Here is a 20,356-nt window from a genome sequence, read left to right on the forward strand (position 1 = left end):
GTAGTGTGTAAGCTTAAGGACTGATGACCTTAGCAATTAAGTCCCATAAGATTTCACACACATTTGGAGTCTGGACTGAACCAGTCTCGTCCTTTGCAGCTCTGTGGACTTGATTTTCGTGTAAAGCATGGTGGAAGCTGGAGTAGTATTACTACCAAGATGGCTATTGATTTATTCATTTGAACGGCAACCAGGGCTATCCGCCTAGAGTTAGTGAATTAGGAACCAGCTCAATTTTGGCTGTACAAAAGCGATTGATTGCGAGAAGACGAAAACTTTTCCACATGTACGATAACAATCTACTACTTTCGTTGGTGTACACAATGAATTTCAACGATTTTCTCTAATAATGCTACATTTGAAAGAGAGGTGGATTTTATGACCTCAGCGGCTACCCCGTGGGAAGCAGGAATCAAATCTGTGAAGATGCAGTTCAAATGTGTCATTGCCAGTACAGTACTGACATTCGAACAGTTAGCTACAGTGGTAACTCAGATTAAAGCATGCTTATATTCAAGGCTGTTATCTGCCCTCTCTGACGACATAGATTCTCCATCTGCTGTCACTCCTGACACACTTTGGGCATATTCTGAACCCTCCATTCTTAAGATTCTCCCCAACAGGCTATACAGGTGGCAACATGTACAACCAGTTCTTTTGGAAGAGATGGTACACTGAGCTACTGCAGCAGTGCAGTGAATGGACATTGAAAGGAGAATGGAAACCGCAGACCGACGAACATCTGCTGATCAGGGAGGACAAATTTCCTCCGATGGTGTGGAGACAGAGTCCCATCGAGCATCTGTTTCTCGGTCCTGTTGAGCATGTTGGTGTAATAACGAAAACTGCAAAAGGGCAGATTAAGAAACCTATAGAAAAATTGCGTTCCCTGTCGTTTGCGTGGTGTACACGACGAAAGCCCATCGCCAAACTGCTGTTCACACCAAAAATGTCGTAGCGCACTGTCTCACCTTGAGAGACTGTAGAAACTTTCTTGTAGTATGACTGACTATTGTCGGTATCAATTTCTTAACGGTCATATTGTGTGCAGTAATATTTCTTTGTGTATTCAAAATGTTCGTGTGTTTTGTTTTATGTGTGCTGGTAATGTGTGTAGAAATACTTTCATTGTGTTACATGATTTGCAGTTTACATTTTCGTTTTTTGTGTAACGGTACGATAGCCACGAGCCACTTAGTTGAGTGGTGAGGGTCTGGGTTAGCTAATAAACGCATAATACTGTAAAACACATTTATTACATATAAAATTTCCCAGAGGATGAATAGAATCTTACTTGTTCCTTTGCCGGCCAGAGTGGCCGAGCGGTTAAAGGCGCTACAGTCTGGAACCGCACGGCCGCTACGGTCGCAGGTTCGAAGCCTGCCTCGGGCATGGATGTGTGTGATGTCCTTAGGTTAGTTAGGTTTAAGTAGTTCTTAGTTCTAGGGGACTTAAGACCACAGCAGTTGGGTCCCATAGTGCTCAGAGCCATTTGAACCACTTGTTCCTTTAATTGATCACGTCCACAACGGACTTAAGCAAGCAAGCATTAAAGACGAAAAATCAGTCCTAACTTCTCATTTCATCTTGAAACGCTCCGTTAACTTTAAACTTCAGAAAATTATTGCAGTTACAAGGCAAAGAGTTATCACAGTGACAAAATTTACTAGTGACCAAAGTAAAAGTGCAAGACAGAAAGTTGAAAACCAGTTAAAAGCTGACACAGCATTCTGTTAAATGAGGTACTTCCTAAGTCACTTAAAGAACTAAACTTCACGCACTTACAAGGCCGCACGTTGTCTCAATAATTACAGTAATAACACACCCAGGCATCACGCCCAGAACCAGCGGGCGTATCTACTGGCATCAGGTGACTGAATAATTACGCGTAGTGGAGTCAAGGGACTACTAAGCCGTGACATACATAGCACTCCTCAGCCATCAGTAGAAGCTCAAGGATTTACAAGCACAATTATTGAGTTACATGGAACACACGGATGAAATCTGAGCACAGGCTCAGAACAAACGAACACACACTGGTCGAAAGGAGCCTCTTCGGATTTCCAGAAAGGAACAGAATTTAACTACCTGCACTTAACAACCTTCGTGCTGATTAAGGAACCGACTCAGAATAAGTATTTAAATGTATCAATAACTCCGACCAGTGTCTTACACAATTAGGTAATTACTATACAACGTGAAAATCTCAGTTATCAAACTTGACCGCGATCAGCACACTTTAATTACTTCACAAGTACCTGGACTAATTTTATCACATCTCGGAGACTTCACGATGCGAAACAACGAGAGTGCGATAAGGTTTCCCCATAACAATAATAGCTTCGCAAGGAAATTCATCAGGAAAAAGCACTCCATCTTCAGGCCACAAGTGGTCCATCAGGATCATCCCACCGCCGTGTCATCCTTAGTTAAGAATGGGGATAGGAGGGGCGTGTGGTCAGCACACCGTTCTCCCGGTCGTTACGATGGTTTTCTTTGGTCGGACCCGCTACTATTCGGTCGAGTAGCTCCTCAATTGATATCACGAGGCTGAGTACACCCCGAAGAATGACAACAGTGCATGACGGCCCGGATGGTCACCCATCCAAGTGCCGGCCACGCCCGACAGCGCTTAACTTCGGTGATCTGACGGGAACCGGTGTATCCACTGCGGCAAGGCCGTTGCTAAATTTATCAGAGCTCACCATTAAATAAATGAAGTCTTCAGAAAAAGCGGACAAATCGAGTAGTAGAGACAGGACGTTCACGATCCAACTGAGGATCCACCATCACACCACCATGTAAAAACAGCCATTGCTCCTCTCAAGGCTTGCAGTAAAAGTTTCCGTCCGCTATGCCCCAGGTCAGCCAATCCTCTCGCCGTGACGCGCTTCAAAACACGACGGCAGTGCAGGTGTGCTCCATCCGTTCGCCACTCAAGTTCATAGCAAGTGCCCAGCATTCAGTAGTCGCGCACCAGAGCTCTCGCCATTCAACGAGCGTCATAGGCTTGTTTTTCTCTCCTGGTCGCTCACCAAGCAAGCGCTACCGAGCGTCCGCTCCCCTCTAGCATAAACTGTTGTCGCAACCAAAGACTCGACTACTACGATATACCAAGCAAAGAGGATACTTGAGCAAGGTAAATCGAATGTCCGCGTCACAGTTTTTGTTTGTTGAATTAGTGCTTATCTTGTAAACTGAGGAAATTCATTTTAGAATGGAAGTATGTTGAGTTGTATCACTCACTTCTGCTACGCCTAGTGACGTCTGGTGACATCTTGGAAACTGTACAGGTCTGTCCAGCCTGCTCCCTGCCGACATGTGCTGTAGCGTTCTGTTCGGTGCACCGTTTGTTAAGGGAAGGCAGGTAGCGTGATGGCACGAACCAGAGCGGTCTCGCTCTCAGTTAGAAAAGTGCTGTGGCGGACAGTCGCCTTCTGCCCATTGTGAAGCAGTACCAGAAAAAAACGTATCTTTATGTCGAATGTTGTGATCCTGTAATAGAGTGGATGCGAGGGGAGGACAGTGAGTTCTCTCGAGCGATACACTGTACTAACGAGGTCAGACGTCAAACGAGTAGTCTTGTGATTTTGTCAGTCAAATTTGGAATACAGGAAACTCACTGGGTCGGCTTAAGTACGTCTATCCTGAGAAAAAATTATTGATGGGACCTCTTACTCGACAGAGCATTCATTGTGACTCACCCATGCAACATGAGTTACGCACGACTCATGTATGTTTACCGACATCTTTCTGTAGTGAAAAATTACAGAACACTGAGTATATTCTTCTCGCACACGTCGACTTAAGTTCGCTACCGTTGATTTGATACTTATACTTCTGAGTGTTGTCTTTGCAAAAAACTATTTTAATCACACACAAGTCTTTTTGCGCCCACTCCATGATGCGAATGAACTCCACGTCTACCTTCTCCAAGGGCACACAACATTCTATCACTGTTCTGTGCAATCTTAACAGTCCTACTCGCCTCCCATTGGCTGGGTGACATTCCCTCTTCTCTTAGAAAACTTTACATTAATCTATTATTCCTATCTTGGTCATGAGCTTTTCTATATACATACTGTTCTAGACAATCCTATACTGCATATTTTACGTTACTTTCCTTTGTGATATCAATTTTTCGTTACGTTAAATTTACTTGTCATCCTCTTTTTATTTTAAAATATTCTCATTTTCCACTGAATATTGTAAAATTGAGAAGCACTTACAGGTACTAGACATTAACCTTACCTAAATCGCGCGTTCCGCACTCCTTACCATATAAGGAAAAGATGTGGTACAAAAAAAAAAAAAAAAAAGATTCAAATGGCTCTGAGCACTATGGGACTTAACATCTTAGGTTATCAGTCCCCTAGAACTTAGAAATACTGAAACCTAACTAACCTAAGGACATCACACACATCCATGCCCGAGGCAGGATTCGAACCTGCGCCCATGGCAGCAGCGCGGTTCTGGACTGAAGTGCCTAGAACCGCACGGCCACCACGGCCGGCCGTTGTGGTACAGCTATGTTTTCCATTGCATGGATGAGGTAGACAAAGAACTGTCTAGTGTGTCTTAGGGACATTCCTGATGTCCAGCTCCCAACAGCTCTATAAATGTTACACACTGTCTCCGTGAAGGTGATGGCAATCTGCTGATGCCCACAACGCGATTTGTTTGCGGTTCTGCTTCACGGGAAGCTAAGTTAGCAACAATGTTCAAGTTGGCTTCTTTATTTTATTTCATTTTATTTTATTGGCTTTGGGAACTTGCCCTTTCAGTCACCCAGTCACAGGAAACGTGATCCTGTAAATGGTTTTGAGAATTCCTGGGGTAGACATTGTTTAAGTCGTCCCCTGGCACGATATAACAGAATTAACAAAGGACTGATTCATCACAAAATAAGATTTACAATCATAGTAATAGTATACAAAAACGACTAAACAAGACGAAAGTGGAACACGCGATACGCACTGGTAGTGTACTATAAAAATCATACTGTTAACACAGGTTCGAATCCTGCCTCGGGCATGTATGTTTGTGATGTCCTTAGGTTAGTTAGGTTTAACTAGTTCTAAGTTCTAGGGGACTAATGACCTCAGCCGTTGAGTCCCATAGTGCTCAGAGCCATTTGAACCATTTTTTTGTTAACACAGTAAGAAATGATAAATCGCCGTTGGTACAACATTGAGGTATTCCCGATTCAGTCCGCGTTAGTGACTGTATGTCTAAATTAACAACAAAAGTTCTTCGTACGGCCTGTTACAATTGTTTTAAAAGCTGCGGATAGAGAATTGAATATTTGTACAGGTCTGTGAGTTCTATCTAGACAGAATAAGAGATCAGTTTACAAGAACAAGAGGTATGACAGCCACAGATATAGTTACACAGGTATCCAGACTAGTACGCATAGAAGGTACAGAAGAGCTGAGCGTTCCATATTCGGTAGGTGGCAGGTGTGGATATAGTCAGTTAATTGATATTCGGTGTTACCCTGGCATTCTGTGTACCAGGAGTATTAGATTAACAGCACAGGGAGCTACATCTTCATGTTGCACTGTTGACGAACTCGTACAGTCGCTTATACGTTACAACATCGTTGGATGCTAACAAAATTTAGAGACTGTTTGGGTACTGATGACCATGAGCTCGAAGAGTTTTAGGAAGGACGTTTATGTCGTGCGTGTAGAAATATATGATTAGGTTCTTGTTCCTTGTATATTGTGCTGGTTCCGAGAGAGGCTTTTCCTGCCACGTTCCAATGCCTCGGATGGATGGATAAAGACCTGGAACTATTCTGGAATTGATGTCTACCATCGCCACCAAGAAATGACGGAGTCCAGCAATTCTACCTGCAATTCCAACTACTAACATGCAATCGCCACTACATTGCGCAATCACCGTAATGGAGCACTATAGTAATGTACAGTGAAGGATCAGCTCATTGGATGTTTTAGTGTGCACAAATATAAGGTAACTTATAACTGAATTCATGTACCTACCTTGAATTTTTCCCTATCACAACAACTCTCAGGTTCCTCTCCATTTGAACTATGATTACCGAGTGTCCTAGTAGTTTGATCTTTGTTAAGTAGGGAGTATTCAGATTTACTGTGGATTTAGTGAAATTGTGGGAAGTTGTAAATGTAGTTTTGTCAAAACCTCCCAGTGATGGAAACAGTCTAATTTAAAGTTTTGTGGAGTTTCAAAGTCACCTATTTAATCATTTACTTGAAAGTGGAAGACTGTGGCAATAAAGACAATTCGCTGTTTTTTTTTTTTAAGATTAAAAGTTCTTGAAACTGAGGCTTATAAGGTTTTGCTTAGTTAATGATCATAGTGCTGCCTGTAGTAAATTTTAAAAGGTGAGTCAGTTTCTTGCAAATTTGTCAACATTGTGTGTCACTGTACTAAAAGTGGAAAACTGCAATAGTGAAAAGTTATATACTCATGCTTGCTAAGTACTTGTTTCTTTTGGATAATGAAAGTGCATATTAATAGTATAACAGGATCCACAGATTGTCTATGTGTTAATGCTGGGTAACAAGTAACGGGAAGACCACTATCTATGAAAACAATAATTTCTTTATTCAAAAGACAGTGAGAAGTAACCCGTTAGTGAATTCCATTTAACTTCCATTCTAAATAGAAAAGTATTCAATTGGATAGAGGCTTAACCTGTGATCATATCATAATTTTGCAGTGAACTACATTTATAATTTTATGTCAACTAGGAAAGTGTTTGAAAAATGATTCTGCAGTGAATATTAATAGTAATGCTATAAAACTTATTCGGTTTGAATAAGCCCTGAAGATAATAGTGTGTTCCGTTATTTGTTATATTTATGCAAATAGTCTTTCCTGCTCTGTCAGCTTTCAATCTCAACCGTGAACATATGCAGGTGTCAGAGTTCATTGCACTCGCGTGTGGCAAAATATAGGTTGTGTTTGTCCGTTGAAGTTACTCATAAATATTTTCTTAAACAAGAATGTTAATCATTCTCTTGCCTAATTACACTGGCGACCGCTTTATTTGTTCTTTAATCAGTGTAGAAAGGCAAAAATATTGTTTGTTACTGTTCGAATATTTACATAATTCTGACTTTTATTTCCGATAAGCCTTCGTTAGGTACAACACGGTCAACATAACAAAATTCCTCTCAGAGGGTAACACTGCTCTGTTGCTTTATACCATAATTACTCTAACAATATAGTTCTATTTTACAAACTGTCTCCAGCTTCGAGGTTATGGCATAGCAGTAGCGGATGGAAGTGTTATAAGCTCTTCGTATATAATTATGTGCTCCGTGAGAAGCCACGGCGAACATAAACCTATGTTCGTCAACTGTTTACATCTGGGGTGCTCGGTAATGTTCCTGTCACAGTTTCTTTTGGTGCACCGGGCGTTACGTTCGTCCCTCTATTAACAACGACGTGCAGGGATATGTTTGGTAAGGAATCTTCAGTCCATCACCATCCTTCCTACTAAATTCTGCAAGCAACATTTTATTAAGTACACAAGGTGACGGATCTGTTTCGAAGGAACTGAATAAACTTGTGCTTCGCTATCGAGAACCAAAAATCGACAATGCATTGTTGTTGTTGTCGTGGTCTTCAGTCTCGAGACTGGTTTGATGCAGCTCTCCATGCTACTCTATCCTGTGCAAGCTCCTTCATCTCCCAGTACCTACTGCAACCTACATCCTTCTGAATCTGCTTAGTGTATTCATCTCTTGGTCTCCCTCTACGATTTTTACCCTCCACGCTGCCCTCCAATGCTAAATTTGTGATCCCTTGATGCCTCAAAACATGTCCTACCAACCGATCCCTTCTTCTAGTCAAGTTGTGCCAGAAACTTCTCTTCTCCCCAATTCTATTCAATACCTCCTCATTAGTTACGTGATCTACCCACCTTATCTTCAGCATTCTTCTGTAGCACCACATTTAGAAATCTTCTATTCTCTTCTTGTCCAAACTAGTTATCGTCCATGTTTCACTTCCATACATGGCTACACTCCATACAAATACTTTCAGAAACGACTTCCTGACGCTTAAATCTGTACTCGATGTTAACAAATTTCTCTTCTTCAGAAACGATTTCCTTCCCATTGCCAGTCTACATTTTATATCCTCTCTACTTCGACCATCATCAGTTATTTTACTCCCTAAATAGCAAAACTCCTTTACTACTTTAAGTGTCTCATTTCCTAATCTAATTCCCTCAGCATCACCTGATTTAGTTTGACTACATTCCATTATCCTCGTTTTGCTTTTGTTGATGTTCATCTTTTACCCTCCTTTCAAGACACTGTCAATTCCGTTCAACTGCTCTTCCAAGTCCTTTGCTGTCTCTGACAGAATTACAATGTCACCGGCGAACCTCAAAGTTTTTACTTCTTCTCCATGAATTTTAATACCTACTCCGAATTTTTCTTTTGTTTCCTTTACTGCTTGCTCAATATACAGATTGAATAACATCGGGGAGAGGCTACAACCCTGTCTCACTCCTTTCCCAACCACTGCTTCCCCTTCATGCCCCTCGACTCTTATAACTGCCATCTGGTTTCTGTACAAATTGTAAATAGCCTTTCGTTCCCTGTATTTTACCCCTGCCACCTTCAGAATTTGAAAGAGAGTATTCCAATCAACATTGTCAAAAGCTTTCTCTAAGTCTACAAATGCTAGAAACGTAGGTTTGCCATTTCTTAATCTTTCTTCTAAGATAAGTCTTAAGGTTAGTATTGCCTCACGTGTTCCAACATTTCTACGGAATCCAAACTGATCTTCCCCGATGTCCGCTTCTACCAGTATTTCCATTCGTCTGTAAAGAATTCGCGTTAGTATTTTGCAGCTGTGACTTATTAAACTGATAGTTCGGTAATTTTCACATATGTCAACACCTGCTTTCTTTGGGATTGGAATTATTATATTCTTCTTGAAGTCTGAGGGTATTTCGCCTGTCTCATACATCTTCCTCACCAGAAGGTAGAGTTTTGTCATGAATGGCTCACCCAAGGCCATCAGTAGTTCTAATGGAATGTTGTCTACTCCTGGGGCCTTGTTTCGACTCAGGTCTTTCAGTGCTCTGTCAAACTCTTGACGCAGTATCTTATCTCCCATTTCGTCTTCATCTACATCCTCTTCCATTTCCATAATATTGTCCTCAAGTATATCGCCCTTGTATAAACCCTCTATATACTCCTTCCACCTTTCTGCCTTCCCTTCTTTGCTTAGAACTGGGTTGCCATCTGAGCTCTTCATATTCATACAAGTGGTTCTCTTCTCTCCAAAGGTCTCTTTAATTTTCCTGTAGGCAGTATCTATCTTACCCCTAGTGATACAAGCCTCTACATCCTTACATTTGTCCTGTAGCCATCCCTGCTTAGCCATTTTGCACTTCCTGTCGATATCATTTTTGAGACGTTTGTATTCCTTTTTGCCTGCCTCATTACCATTGAAAATATTCCTGCAATCCCTCACTCAAAATGGTATGATTTACACTTTTTTCCAGTATCCAGGTACGCTTCATTGTCCCGGTGAACTAATACAGACTTATTAGAAGAGGAACCAATTCACAATCTAAAGGAAACCTGGTCAGGCCCAGCAGCTATCTTCCAATTCTGCGGTGGTTTATTTTTGTGTCTGTTACATTAGCACCTGTGTTTAGTATCACTGCATGTAATGTGACAATCTCTTCTGATGTCTAACTCAAAGGCCGTGCCTTTCTACGTGCACTTAGAAGTCTTGTGACTCGGTTACGTTGACTCAGCGTTAGTCCGGTTTAGACGGCCAAGTAAAGCAAAGGAAGGCCACCTAGCACAACGCCTTCACAGTAAAACACTCTAGGTCGGTGAAACAGTCAATCTGTAGAAATACTTGCGCCAATATGGAACGAGATTAGACAATGTTTCTCCCTTTCATTCGCAGCGATCTTTTCGAATAGGCTCTGCTGTATTCATGATTTGACAAGTTTATTTTTTCCTTAACTTTGTATACGGATGACCTTCCTGTTTCGATGGTCATTTGTGAGAGCCTAAGTGGGGAGAGGGAAGGGTAGTCAAACATTCCATCTGTCTAACATACAGAATACAGAACAAAGTTCGCACATACATACAGTATTTTAACTGTATGTGTACCCTTTTTCTGATACAGAATTTGGAATTCAGCTCAGAGTTTGCTTAAAAGAACCTGTAAAACCACCTAAAGCCACTCTCTGATCGACCAGTGCACCATTTTCCCACAATTCTAACCGGTTTGGCTTGCCACCCTGCTCGTATGCTAGCATTAACTTACAATAGCAGGACAATAATGTCAGTTTCAGCAATTAACGAAGTTTTCAGGAGCATCTAGCGGCGGTAAGTCGATAGAAAGAAACACACACTACTGGCCCTTAAAATCGCTACACCACGAAGATGACGTGCTACAGACGCGAAATTTAACCGACGAGAAGAAGATGCTGTGATACGCAAATGATTAGCTTTTCAGAGCATTCACACAAGGTTGGCGCCGACGGCGACACCTACAACGAGCTGTCATGAGGATCGTTTCCAACCGATTTCTCATACACAAACAGCAGTTGACCGGCGTTGTTTGGTGAAACGTTGTTGTGATGCCTCGTGTAAGGAGGAGAAATGCGTACCATCACGTTTCCGACTTTGATAAAGGTCGGACTGTAGCCCATCACGATTGCGGTTTATCGTATCGCGACATTGCTGCTCGCGTTGGTCGAGATCCAATGACTGTTAGCAGAATATGGAATCGGTGGGTTCAGGAGGGTAATACGGAACGCCGTGCTGGTTCCCAACGCCCTCGTATCACTAGCAGTCGAGATGACAGGCATCTTATCCGCATGGCTGTAACGGATCGTGTAGCCACGTCTCGATCCCTGAGTCAACGGATGGGGACGTTTGCAAGACAACAAACATCTGCACGAACAGTTCGACGACATTTGCAGCAGCATGGACTATCAGCTCGGAGACCATGGCTGCGGTTACCCTTGCCGCTGCATCACAGACAGGAGGGCCTGCGATGGTGTACTCAACGACGAACCTGGGTGCACGAATGGCAAAACGTCATTTTTTCGGATGAATCTAGGTGCTGTTTACAGTATCATGATGGTCGCATCCGTGTTTGTCGACATCGCGGTGAACGCACATTGGAAGCGTGTATTCGTCATCGCCATATTGGCGTATCACCCGGCATGATGGTATGGGGTGCCATTGGTTACACGTCTAGGTCACCTCTTGTTCGCACTGACGGCACTTTGAACAGTGGACGTTACATTTCAGATGTGTTACGACGCGTGGCTCTACCCTTCATTCGATCCCTGTGAAACCCTACATTTCAGCAGGATAATGCACGACCGCATGTTGCAGGTCCTGTACGGGGCTTTCTGGATGCAGAAAATGTTCCACTGCTGCCCTGGCCAGCACATTCTCCAGACCTCTCACCAATTGAAAACGTCTGGTCAATGGTGGCCGATCAACTGGCTCGTCACAATACGCCAGTCACTACTCTTGATGAACTGCGGTATCGTGTTGAAGTTGCATGGGCAGCTGTACCTGTACACGCCATCCAAGCTCTGTTTGTTTCAATGCCCAGGAGTATCAAGGCCGTTATTACGGCCAGAGATGGTTGTTCTGGGTGCTGATTTCTCAGGATCTATGCACCCAAATTGCGTGAAAATGTAATCAGATGTCAGTTCTAGTATAATATATTTGTTCAATGAATACCCGTTTATCATCTGCATTTCTTCTAGGTGTAGCAATTTTAATGGACAGTAGTGTACCTGTGGAGAACGAAACCTCCTGCGCTTCACATGCCCAACAAACGTCACCTATTCGTTGGTAAACACACGTCAGAGTGGAAAACTCACAAAGAGAGCCAGCAACAATTTTACTTGACGTGGTACCTAAACTAACCGTGAACACATACGTTGATTGGTACACAACGTCCAAACGACAAATACTACTGACTCTGTAAACACGCAAGCGGTTTGCGTACGAAACAATCTTCTCTGTCCTAATCTATATCTACATTACGAAAACACTCGCAGAGGAACCAACACAAATTTCCGAATGCTGCAGAGCTGACTAGGAAAAGACACACGAAGACTAAAACCACTGCGAAAGCACGCTGCGTCAGCATGCCGAAGACTACAGCACTAAAGACTTACTGCTGCTGGTAGAATGTAGACATTCTAACCGATGTTCAATTAGTTTGCCACTTAGTAACCAAACAAGGAAAACACCGAGGAAAATAGTGAAAACGCGTCCGCTCGAGAATAACTCAGAACAGAATGCAGTTCGACTCAGCTACCTATAACGGCGCGATCGAAAACATGGCACAACAACTTCTACATCCGTGACTACACGCCTCCCCGACACAACGAGGGAAATTATCCAAGAACCGCTAAAGGCAGCGCATACTGGCGGCAGTTCCGCACTGCACCACTTGCTGTTACGAGAAAGGAGACAACGCCTCTGGTCGCTGTATTGCCTTAGGTCGTGGGAGCAGCCGCCAGAGAGCGTCACTCTGACAGCAACCTCGTACACGGCAGGTGGTGCGATTTAAAAATCGTCGCAAGGGGGGGCCACTCGGCACAATGCGCTAATCTGCCCGACATAAGGCTGTCCACACCCCTAAGGTATTCTATACATCACGGGCGTTCTGAAGCCTAACAAATCTGGCAATTGTCAGGCTCGAACATTTAACGATTATGGTACCACTTTTATTTTGGAACCAATATAGTCTCTAATACTCTGTGATCTTTTCCATGACTGTAAGTCAAAAACTTGATTTCGAAGATCATGAATCTTCGCTGATACATATTTTATAGAAAACAACTTAAAATAATGTTAAGCGCATGAGGATAGCTTACGCTTCGTTTCGTATCGAGATAAAGAAAGACATGAGTAAAGTAAGATCCAAATACATAATTAAATTCCGATACTCATTAACTCACCTGTACAATATGTCACAATTGTTTTCGTAGGTGCATGAAGGAATTCAGATTTTGATAAAGAGGTTACGTTCAATATTGAACCTGAAACTGGACGTCAGTTGTAACTTATATATCTGGTATTGTAATCAGTATTTCGCTCTCTAGTTAGAAAGTAACAAAACATTTTATTAGAAATCTTCAACTTTTGTAGTCTTGTCTTCCTCAGTTGCGTGTAATATTACGGTATATTTATAATTTTTACTTATGGACCGTCTGACAGCAACTGAATAAATTTATGAAGTTGCTGTCAGACGGTCCATAAGCAAAAATTGCCAGTATACCGTAATTTTGTAAGAAAGTATGAGAGAAAATTAAGAGATACAAAATATCTGTTTTGCAGCCCGCTGTTTTCCCCTGTATGTTGCGATTCATAAATAGTCACAGATTTTCCCAATGCACGTCAGCTCTTTTCCTTTTTTCTTTTATTCTGGCTTTGAACCTCATTTAAATGCTATGTGAATGCACGTTAATCTGTCAATCATTCTAGATAAAGGTGATGTTTCCAATAGCCGGCCGGGGTGGCCGAACGGTTCTAGGCGCTACAGTCTGGAACCGCGCGACCGCTGCGATCGCAGGTTCGAATCCTCATGGGTGTGTGTGATGTCATTAGGTTAGTTAGGTTTAAGTAGTTCTAAGTTCTAGGGGACTGATGACCTAAGAAGTTAAGTCCCATAGTGCTCAGAGCCATTTTTTTTGTATTTTGTTTTTTGTTTCAAATTATTATGATTATTACGAACCCTCACTGTGCAGCATGACAAATGAAAGTTTCATAATTCGATGGAGTGGCTTTCGGTTTTCTTCTGAGGAAGAAGCTATTCGATGAAATTAAAATTTTTTATTCTCTGTAATCGTTCTTTACTTTTTAAGTTCCCTGTGTATACTCTACATCTACATCTGCATGCATATTCTGCAAATAACACTTAAGCGCCTGGCAGAGGGTTCGTGGAACGACCTTCACAATAATTCTCTATTATTGCAATATCGAACAGCTCGCAGAAAAAACGAACAGCAATATCTTTCCGTGAGAGCTCTGATTCCCTTATTTTATTATGATGATCGTTACCCTTTGCAGGTCGGTGTCAACAAAATATTTTCGCATTTGGATGAGAAATCTGGTCGTTGAAATTTCGTGAGAAAATTTCACCGCAACGAAAAACGCCATTGTTTAATGATGTCCATACCCATGTAACATTTCAGTGGCACTCTCTCATCTATTTCGAGATACTACAAAACGTGCTGCTTTTCTTTGAACTTTCTCGATGTACATCGTTAATTCTGTCTGGTAAGGATCCCATACGGCGCAGCAGTAATGCAAAAGAGGACGGAGACGCGTAGTGTAGGCAGTCTCTTCAGTACATCTTTTACATTTTCTAAGGGTTCTGCCAATAAAACCTAGTCTTTGCTTTGCCTTTCCCACAACATTTTCAATGAGTTCTTTCCTGTTCGTAATAGTAATTCCTAGATATTTAGTTGAATTTACGGCATTTAGCTTTCACTGATTTATCGTGTACCCAATGTTTAACGGCATCCTTTTAGCACTCATGTGGATAGCCTCACACTTTTCATTATTTAGGGACAATTTTCAATTTTTGTACCATGTTTTCTAAAACATTTTGGAATTTGTTTTGATATTCTGATGATTTTACTGCACAATAAACGACAGCATCATCTACAAACAACTCAAGATGACTCGTCAGAGATAAGGAACAGCAGAGGGTCTATAACACTACCTTGGACAACGTCAGAAATCACTCTTGTTTTACTCGATGACTTTGAGTCAATTACTTCAAACTGTAACCTCTCTGACAGGAAATCACGAATCCAGTCATATAGGTGGGCGATATTCTATAAACACGCAGTTTCACTGCAAGCCACTTGTGTAGTACAGAGTCAAAAGCGTTCTGGAAACCTAGAAATACGGAATCAATCTGAAATCCCTTGTCAGTAACATTCAACAATTCGTGTGAGTACAGAGCTAGTTTTGTTTCACAAGAACGTTGTTTTCTAAATTCGTGTTGACTCTGTGTGATTAGACCGTTCTTTTCGAGGTAATTCAAATATTAGTTATGACAAATGTTCATAATAACTCTTTATCATATCTCTAGTCGTCCATTTTCAAGTAGTATGTACGTTTTCAACCAGTGGTCAAGTACATTAATTCCAAATGAAAAATAAAGCATCGTATACATTGCCAGCTGCAACACAGGCACAAAAATCAGCAGTGGCACCGTAATTAGGACAAGCATGCTAAAATTATCCAAAAGTAACTTGAATTCCTTTCTCATTCGGCAAGTAAACATTCAATGGCCGATATTGAGAATAAATAAAAAAAACAACAGTTAGCTGTGAGTAGCAAGTTGTATAGTTAAGGATCGTCAGTATCTCCATAAGATATTAATTGTTTTCAACAAAACAAAAATTCAGTTTCAATTTTAATTTAATAAACGGTTTTACCACAAATAAATCCTTACAGGTTTTTATAGGTAACGAAAACTATTTTCGAGTAGAGTGGTAGTTGTTAATGAGCGGTAATGACGATACGTATGTTTGATTTTAAACACTACTTATGTTCAAATGTTTTGAATAATGATCCTGAGATATTAAATTACATTTTCTTATCTGTGAGTAGTTTTCTGGTGTATTCTAGCAGCCGAACTGACGCTAATTAAGGGCCCAAAAATCTTATAACCGCAGCCTTTAAAGATTGACAAGCTGTCGGCATATATTCACTGTCAGATTTCTTAAAAATTTTGACATGTCCTAAAGCACGAAATTCTCGCGACGTTCCATTTGAAAATGGCCACAGGTCGAAACTGCAATCGTGGAATTAAAAATAAATAATTTTTACAATCGAAGGTGACAATGAAATCTATAAAATAAATTATATCTCAGTATCGTTATGTCTTGGCTTTTAAAGCAAATTCATAACCGTTTACTGACTAAGATGTTATAGGTCAGTATACTCTGGATGCATTCACGATCGTAGTCTTACTCATTAGCTGCTTACTATTAGCCGCAAGCGCAAGAAACAGTCTTTGGTTTTATCATTTTGAATGTTTGTAAATCGTTCAAACACCTATTAATCCAATAGTTGTGTCTTGAAGTGGGACATAATCAAATATTTTATACAAACACCATAATTTTGATATATTATATAATACATAAGATTTTTATTTAAATAACTATTTCTTTAAAGGTGTCAGCTACAATGAATTGAAATATTTACCACCTTCAAAATTATGGTGTTTGTATAAAATACATACATACATACATATATATATATATATATATATATATATATATATATATATATATATATATATATATATCAGTTTGTAATATCTTCCAGCGAAATTTTCGTATTATGGAAATGACTGGTGGTAATAACTTTTTTTGGAAGTATTTTCTGTCGATAAACTTTCCTACCGTGTAGTAAACGTCTTAAAACAAGAATAGTACGTTCATTTGGATGTATACTTCCTTACTAAAAGTGTGAAAGTTGTACGCAGGGTGTGTTGCATCAGCCACAACGTGCAGTTAACGCCCAAGGAAGACATGGGGGAAGGACACCCGCTAGTACTTTCACGGCAGCACGCCGTAGAACTAGAGTATAAATATCACGAGTACGCAGACCGTAGTGACAGTTGAGCAACTGCAACAGCCTGCCTCCTAGCCGACCATGAAGACCCTGGTAAGTGCAGGCGCTTACCATAGAGCTCACAGCTGAGCTAGGTGCGTGGCCGGTACAACTACACACCTTACTTCGTGCAAGCGTCCGCTCTCTTGAACAATAGGTAGGACGTCCATTTCCGCTTACAGAAACTCTCATACAGCAGCCCAACATCACATAAATATATGATTTCTATGGTTTGCTTCTCGTTCCAGAAACTAAGTGGCTACACGAGATTCCATTTCTGATCATTAATAATGATATAACATTTAATTCTGAGATTTTCCTTAAAGATGCAAGTCTATGGTTGGTCAGGTCCTATTGGCAGTTGTCGAGGAACCACAGTGCCGTGGAGATAGAGTCGAATTCAGAAATATGTCGTTCAGAATCATTCCTCAGTAAGTAGAATTTTTTAGAATTTGTGTAACCCCTCCAAATAATTCAGCGAGAGAGTGAATCTTATACTTCTCAGCGGAAATGCCAAAGATCAAACGATCTTTCCGGCGACTAGACGTTAATCCTGACAGCTAACACAGCTTAACAATAGTACTTGTCTATTCGTGCGTGTGTCTGAATGCCGTATTATTATTATTATTACAAATTATGGAAAATTTAATTCAGTGTGTAAAACAGGCTGTAAAACATCAGAACATATAACAGTTTTTACTGTAAACGTTTGCTGTAATCGATTCACTATGAAAAGGCGATTTTTACACTAATGCAATTCTATTATAAAAAAAAACTGTAAACGACGGTTCGGTAGTAACCCACTTCCTCAAGCAGTAGGAAAATTCTACTCCCATCTACAACTGATAAAAATTACCACCATTTGTTGTATGCAAGTTTATTCCGCAGCGTTACTAGGTACATAGTGTCTCATCACATATAATGACCTCTGAATTAATGGAAACTGACAATTCACCAAATAGAAGCATTCCTTGGACTCTACAAAATGCTTCTTAAGGTGAATACTACCAATAAGCTATTGTAATGCAACTGAGAGGAATAAACGTTTCCAAGCAGATGAAAAGTAACTAGAAGTACATATACTGAACATAGCAATGTACTCACATAGGCCCAAATTCACTGGGTAGCCTTTAGGTCTGAATAACAAAAGGGAGATGCATTCAATAAGAAATAAAGTATGAACCAGCTGTAAGAAGAAGCGTACACTATCACAAAGCAACGCTGTCTGGTCAGATATTATAAATTCTAAGATCCGAAGAATGCTGGCTAAAATCCGGTCAATTAAGAGGATTGGAGGTAGCACTTAGCTTTTTCAGACCAATATGTACGAGGGTTGTCCAGAAAGTAAGTTACGATCTGTCGCGAAATGGAAACCACAGTGAAAACCAGAAAAGTTTTATTTGCCACAGTTAGGTACACCTTCACAGTCGCCTCTCCAACTTCGAGTGTTGTCGTAGTGTTGTATGAACTTTCCAATATCCTCGACACAGAAAGCAGCCGCCTGTGCTTTCGGACAGTTATCTGCACTGGCCTTCAGCTCGTTGTCTGTGGAAATTTTTTGTCTTCACAGCCAGCGGTTCTTGTGAGCAGAGATGAGACTCAGGGGGAGCCAATTACAGACTGTATTGTGAGTGATCAAACACTTCTCATCGGAAACGCTGCAGGAGCGTCTTTATTGCCCCTGCAGTGTGCGGCCGAGAATTGGCATGAAGAAGGAACTGCTCGACAGTTGTGTTATGTGGGCTGCATGACACAGGCGAAATCTCTAACCAGGCTCTCATACCTGGCGGGAGACGCTATTCTCTACGCATCTTTACGAGCTCACTGTTCACTCAAAACTGAAAAGAGAGATGCAACAGGATGGACGGGCATACTAGAGACACTGCCCAACACATCTGTGCAAAGCTTTACCGGCTTTTCCCAGTGGTTTCCGTTTCGCGACCGATCGGTTTAGGTCTGTCCACATTCGTTCCTTTTAATGTGTGTCAGGGCGCTGATGACCTCGACGTTGAGCGCCCATAAGCCCCAACACATGCACACACACACACACACACACACACACACACACACACACACACACACACACACACACACACCCCGATCGGAACCTACTTTTTGGACAACCCTCGTATGTTCGATTTCAGAATTCTCTGAAGGGTTTCTTGGGGTGATGGCACAGGTAGAGGTTTCACCACCTTTCTTTTTTCGCATTACTCTTAACCACACATACGTGCCACTGCAGTCTGCATGGAGTGCTCACAGAGTTCAAATTATGGCCTGACCTACAGACTCTATAGAAGATGAAGAAAAATATCTTGCTGCTATGGTCAGGATATGGGACGTACAGTAGAGGAAAGTTTTCATATAGCCATAGGCCAGAAATACATAACTATGGAGCTACAAGCATAACTACCTCAACGAAAGATTTTGGGTTGGAGACGTTGAATGGTGTATAATTTTCCAAATAGCCGTTTGTCACAGATGTACCATTGTGGAGGTGAGGTCTAAACGACTGTCAATGATGAGCACTAGGAAGTGTGTAAGTATAACCTATGTTTCCATGGCTAATAATTGTACTCGTTCCAGTATCCGCTATCCTGATCTGACCTTATTAACAGGCTGTTTTTCTCCTCGCTATATGTTACTATATTAACATTTTCGTTTAGGCTTACACCACTCAATTACGCAAAAATGGCTTTATAGAGTTGGCAATAATGGGCAGAAACAATTCACAGATTTCGAAACATTTCATGTTAAAAGACTGTCGAAGAAATACTTTCAGAGGCTGCTGTTGAAGCTTTGTGCAAGCCTCTTGCGTAAGCTACTGTTGAAATTTTGTGCAATCTTCTTGTGTAGGTTGTTATTTGTTTTGTCTACCTTTATCTCAAACTATAAATGGTGAAATCACTGGATGCGTGGGTTCCACAGATCATCCTGAGCGTGGTGCTGGCCGTGGCTGTGGCGAAGCCCGGTTACCTGGGGGCTGGACTGTTGGGTGCTGGTCTAGCAGCCCCGGCCATAGCCGCCCCCGCCGCCATCGCCGCCCCAGTCGCTGTCGCCGCTCCCGCCGCCATCGCCGCCGCCCCCACCTACGCGGTCGGTCCCCCCGCGCTGATCGGCGGCATCGCCCCCTCGATCGCCGCCCTCGGTCCAGTGGTGGCTGGAGCCCCTGGAGCTCTGGCTGCTGCCGCCCACCTGCATGCCAAGGCTGCCCTGCTGGGCTGAACTCGACAACACCGTCCTCTGCTGTCCACCGACTGACAGTCTCTATGTCCAATTGGAGGCAACAACACTGAGGCTACAGACAATGATGTACATAGATATTTATCAATAAATATGCAAAATTACACATCATTTTATGCAGAAATTTCTAATTTATTATCTGTTGAGAAGACATTATGGCACTGTTTCGTGAATCGATACTAAGAACGTTTCGCACCAACTAACAAATGTGTGATATTTTTATCACAACACGTTTCAGTACTAGGTTTTCCTACTATTAAGTGCTATCAAACAAGGAAATAAATTGATAAATCGCACCCTTACACGTACTGAGATGAACATAAATTATTTACATGGTACTGCATTGTAACCTATCTCAAGGCATCTATCTCATTAAGCACCATCAACAGTAAAAATCCAGCAGCAAACGTGCTTAGTCAAACATAAAATACTTCCCAGCACATCTCATGTTGGCGTGTTATACTCTCAAA

At 41.6% G+C, this 20,356-nt stretch overlaps 1 protein-coding gene and 1 pseudogene across 1 annotated transcript; one reads left to right on the forward strand and one right to left on the reverse strand.

The window, feature by feature from the left end:
- Window positions 1-2,569: 2,569 nt before the first annotated feature.
- Window positions 2,570-2,687, reverse strand: LOC124608100 (annotated as a pseudogene).
- Window positions 2,688-16,643: 13,956 nt separating this feature from the next.
- Window positions 16,644-19,997, forward strand: LOC124607032 (cuticle protein 63-like). The gene is made up of 2 exons (XM_047139201.1): window positions 16,644-16,697; window positions 19,572-19,997. The coding sequence occupies exons 1-2, from the start codon at window positions 16,686-16,688 to the stop codon at window positions 19,866-19,868; spliced, it is 309 nt and encodes a 102-aa protein (XP_046995157.1). The 5' UTR covers window positions 16,644-16,685; the 3' UTR covers window positions 19,869-19,997.
- Window positions 19,998-20,356: the final 359 nt, after the last annotated feature.

The sequence above is a fragment of the Schistocerca americana genome, chromosome 3 (genome assembly GCF_021461395.2).
Source record: "Schistocerca americana isolate TAMUIC-IGC-003095 chromosome 3, iqSchAmer2.1, whole genome shotgun sequence".
Classification (NCBI taxonomy): domain Eukaryota; kingdom Metazoa; phylum Arthropoda; class Insecta; order Orthoptera; family Acrididae; genus Schistocerca; species Schistocerca americana.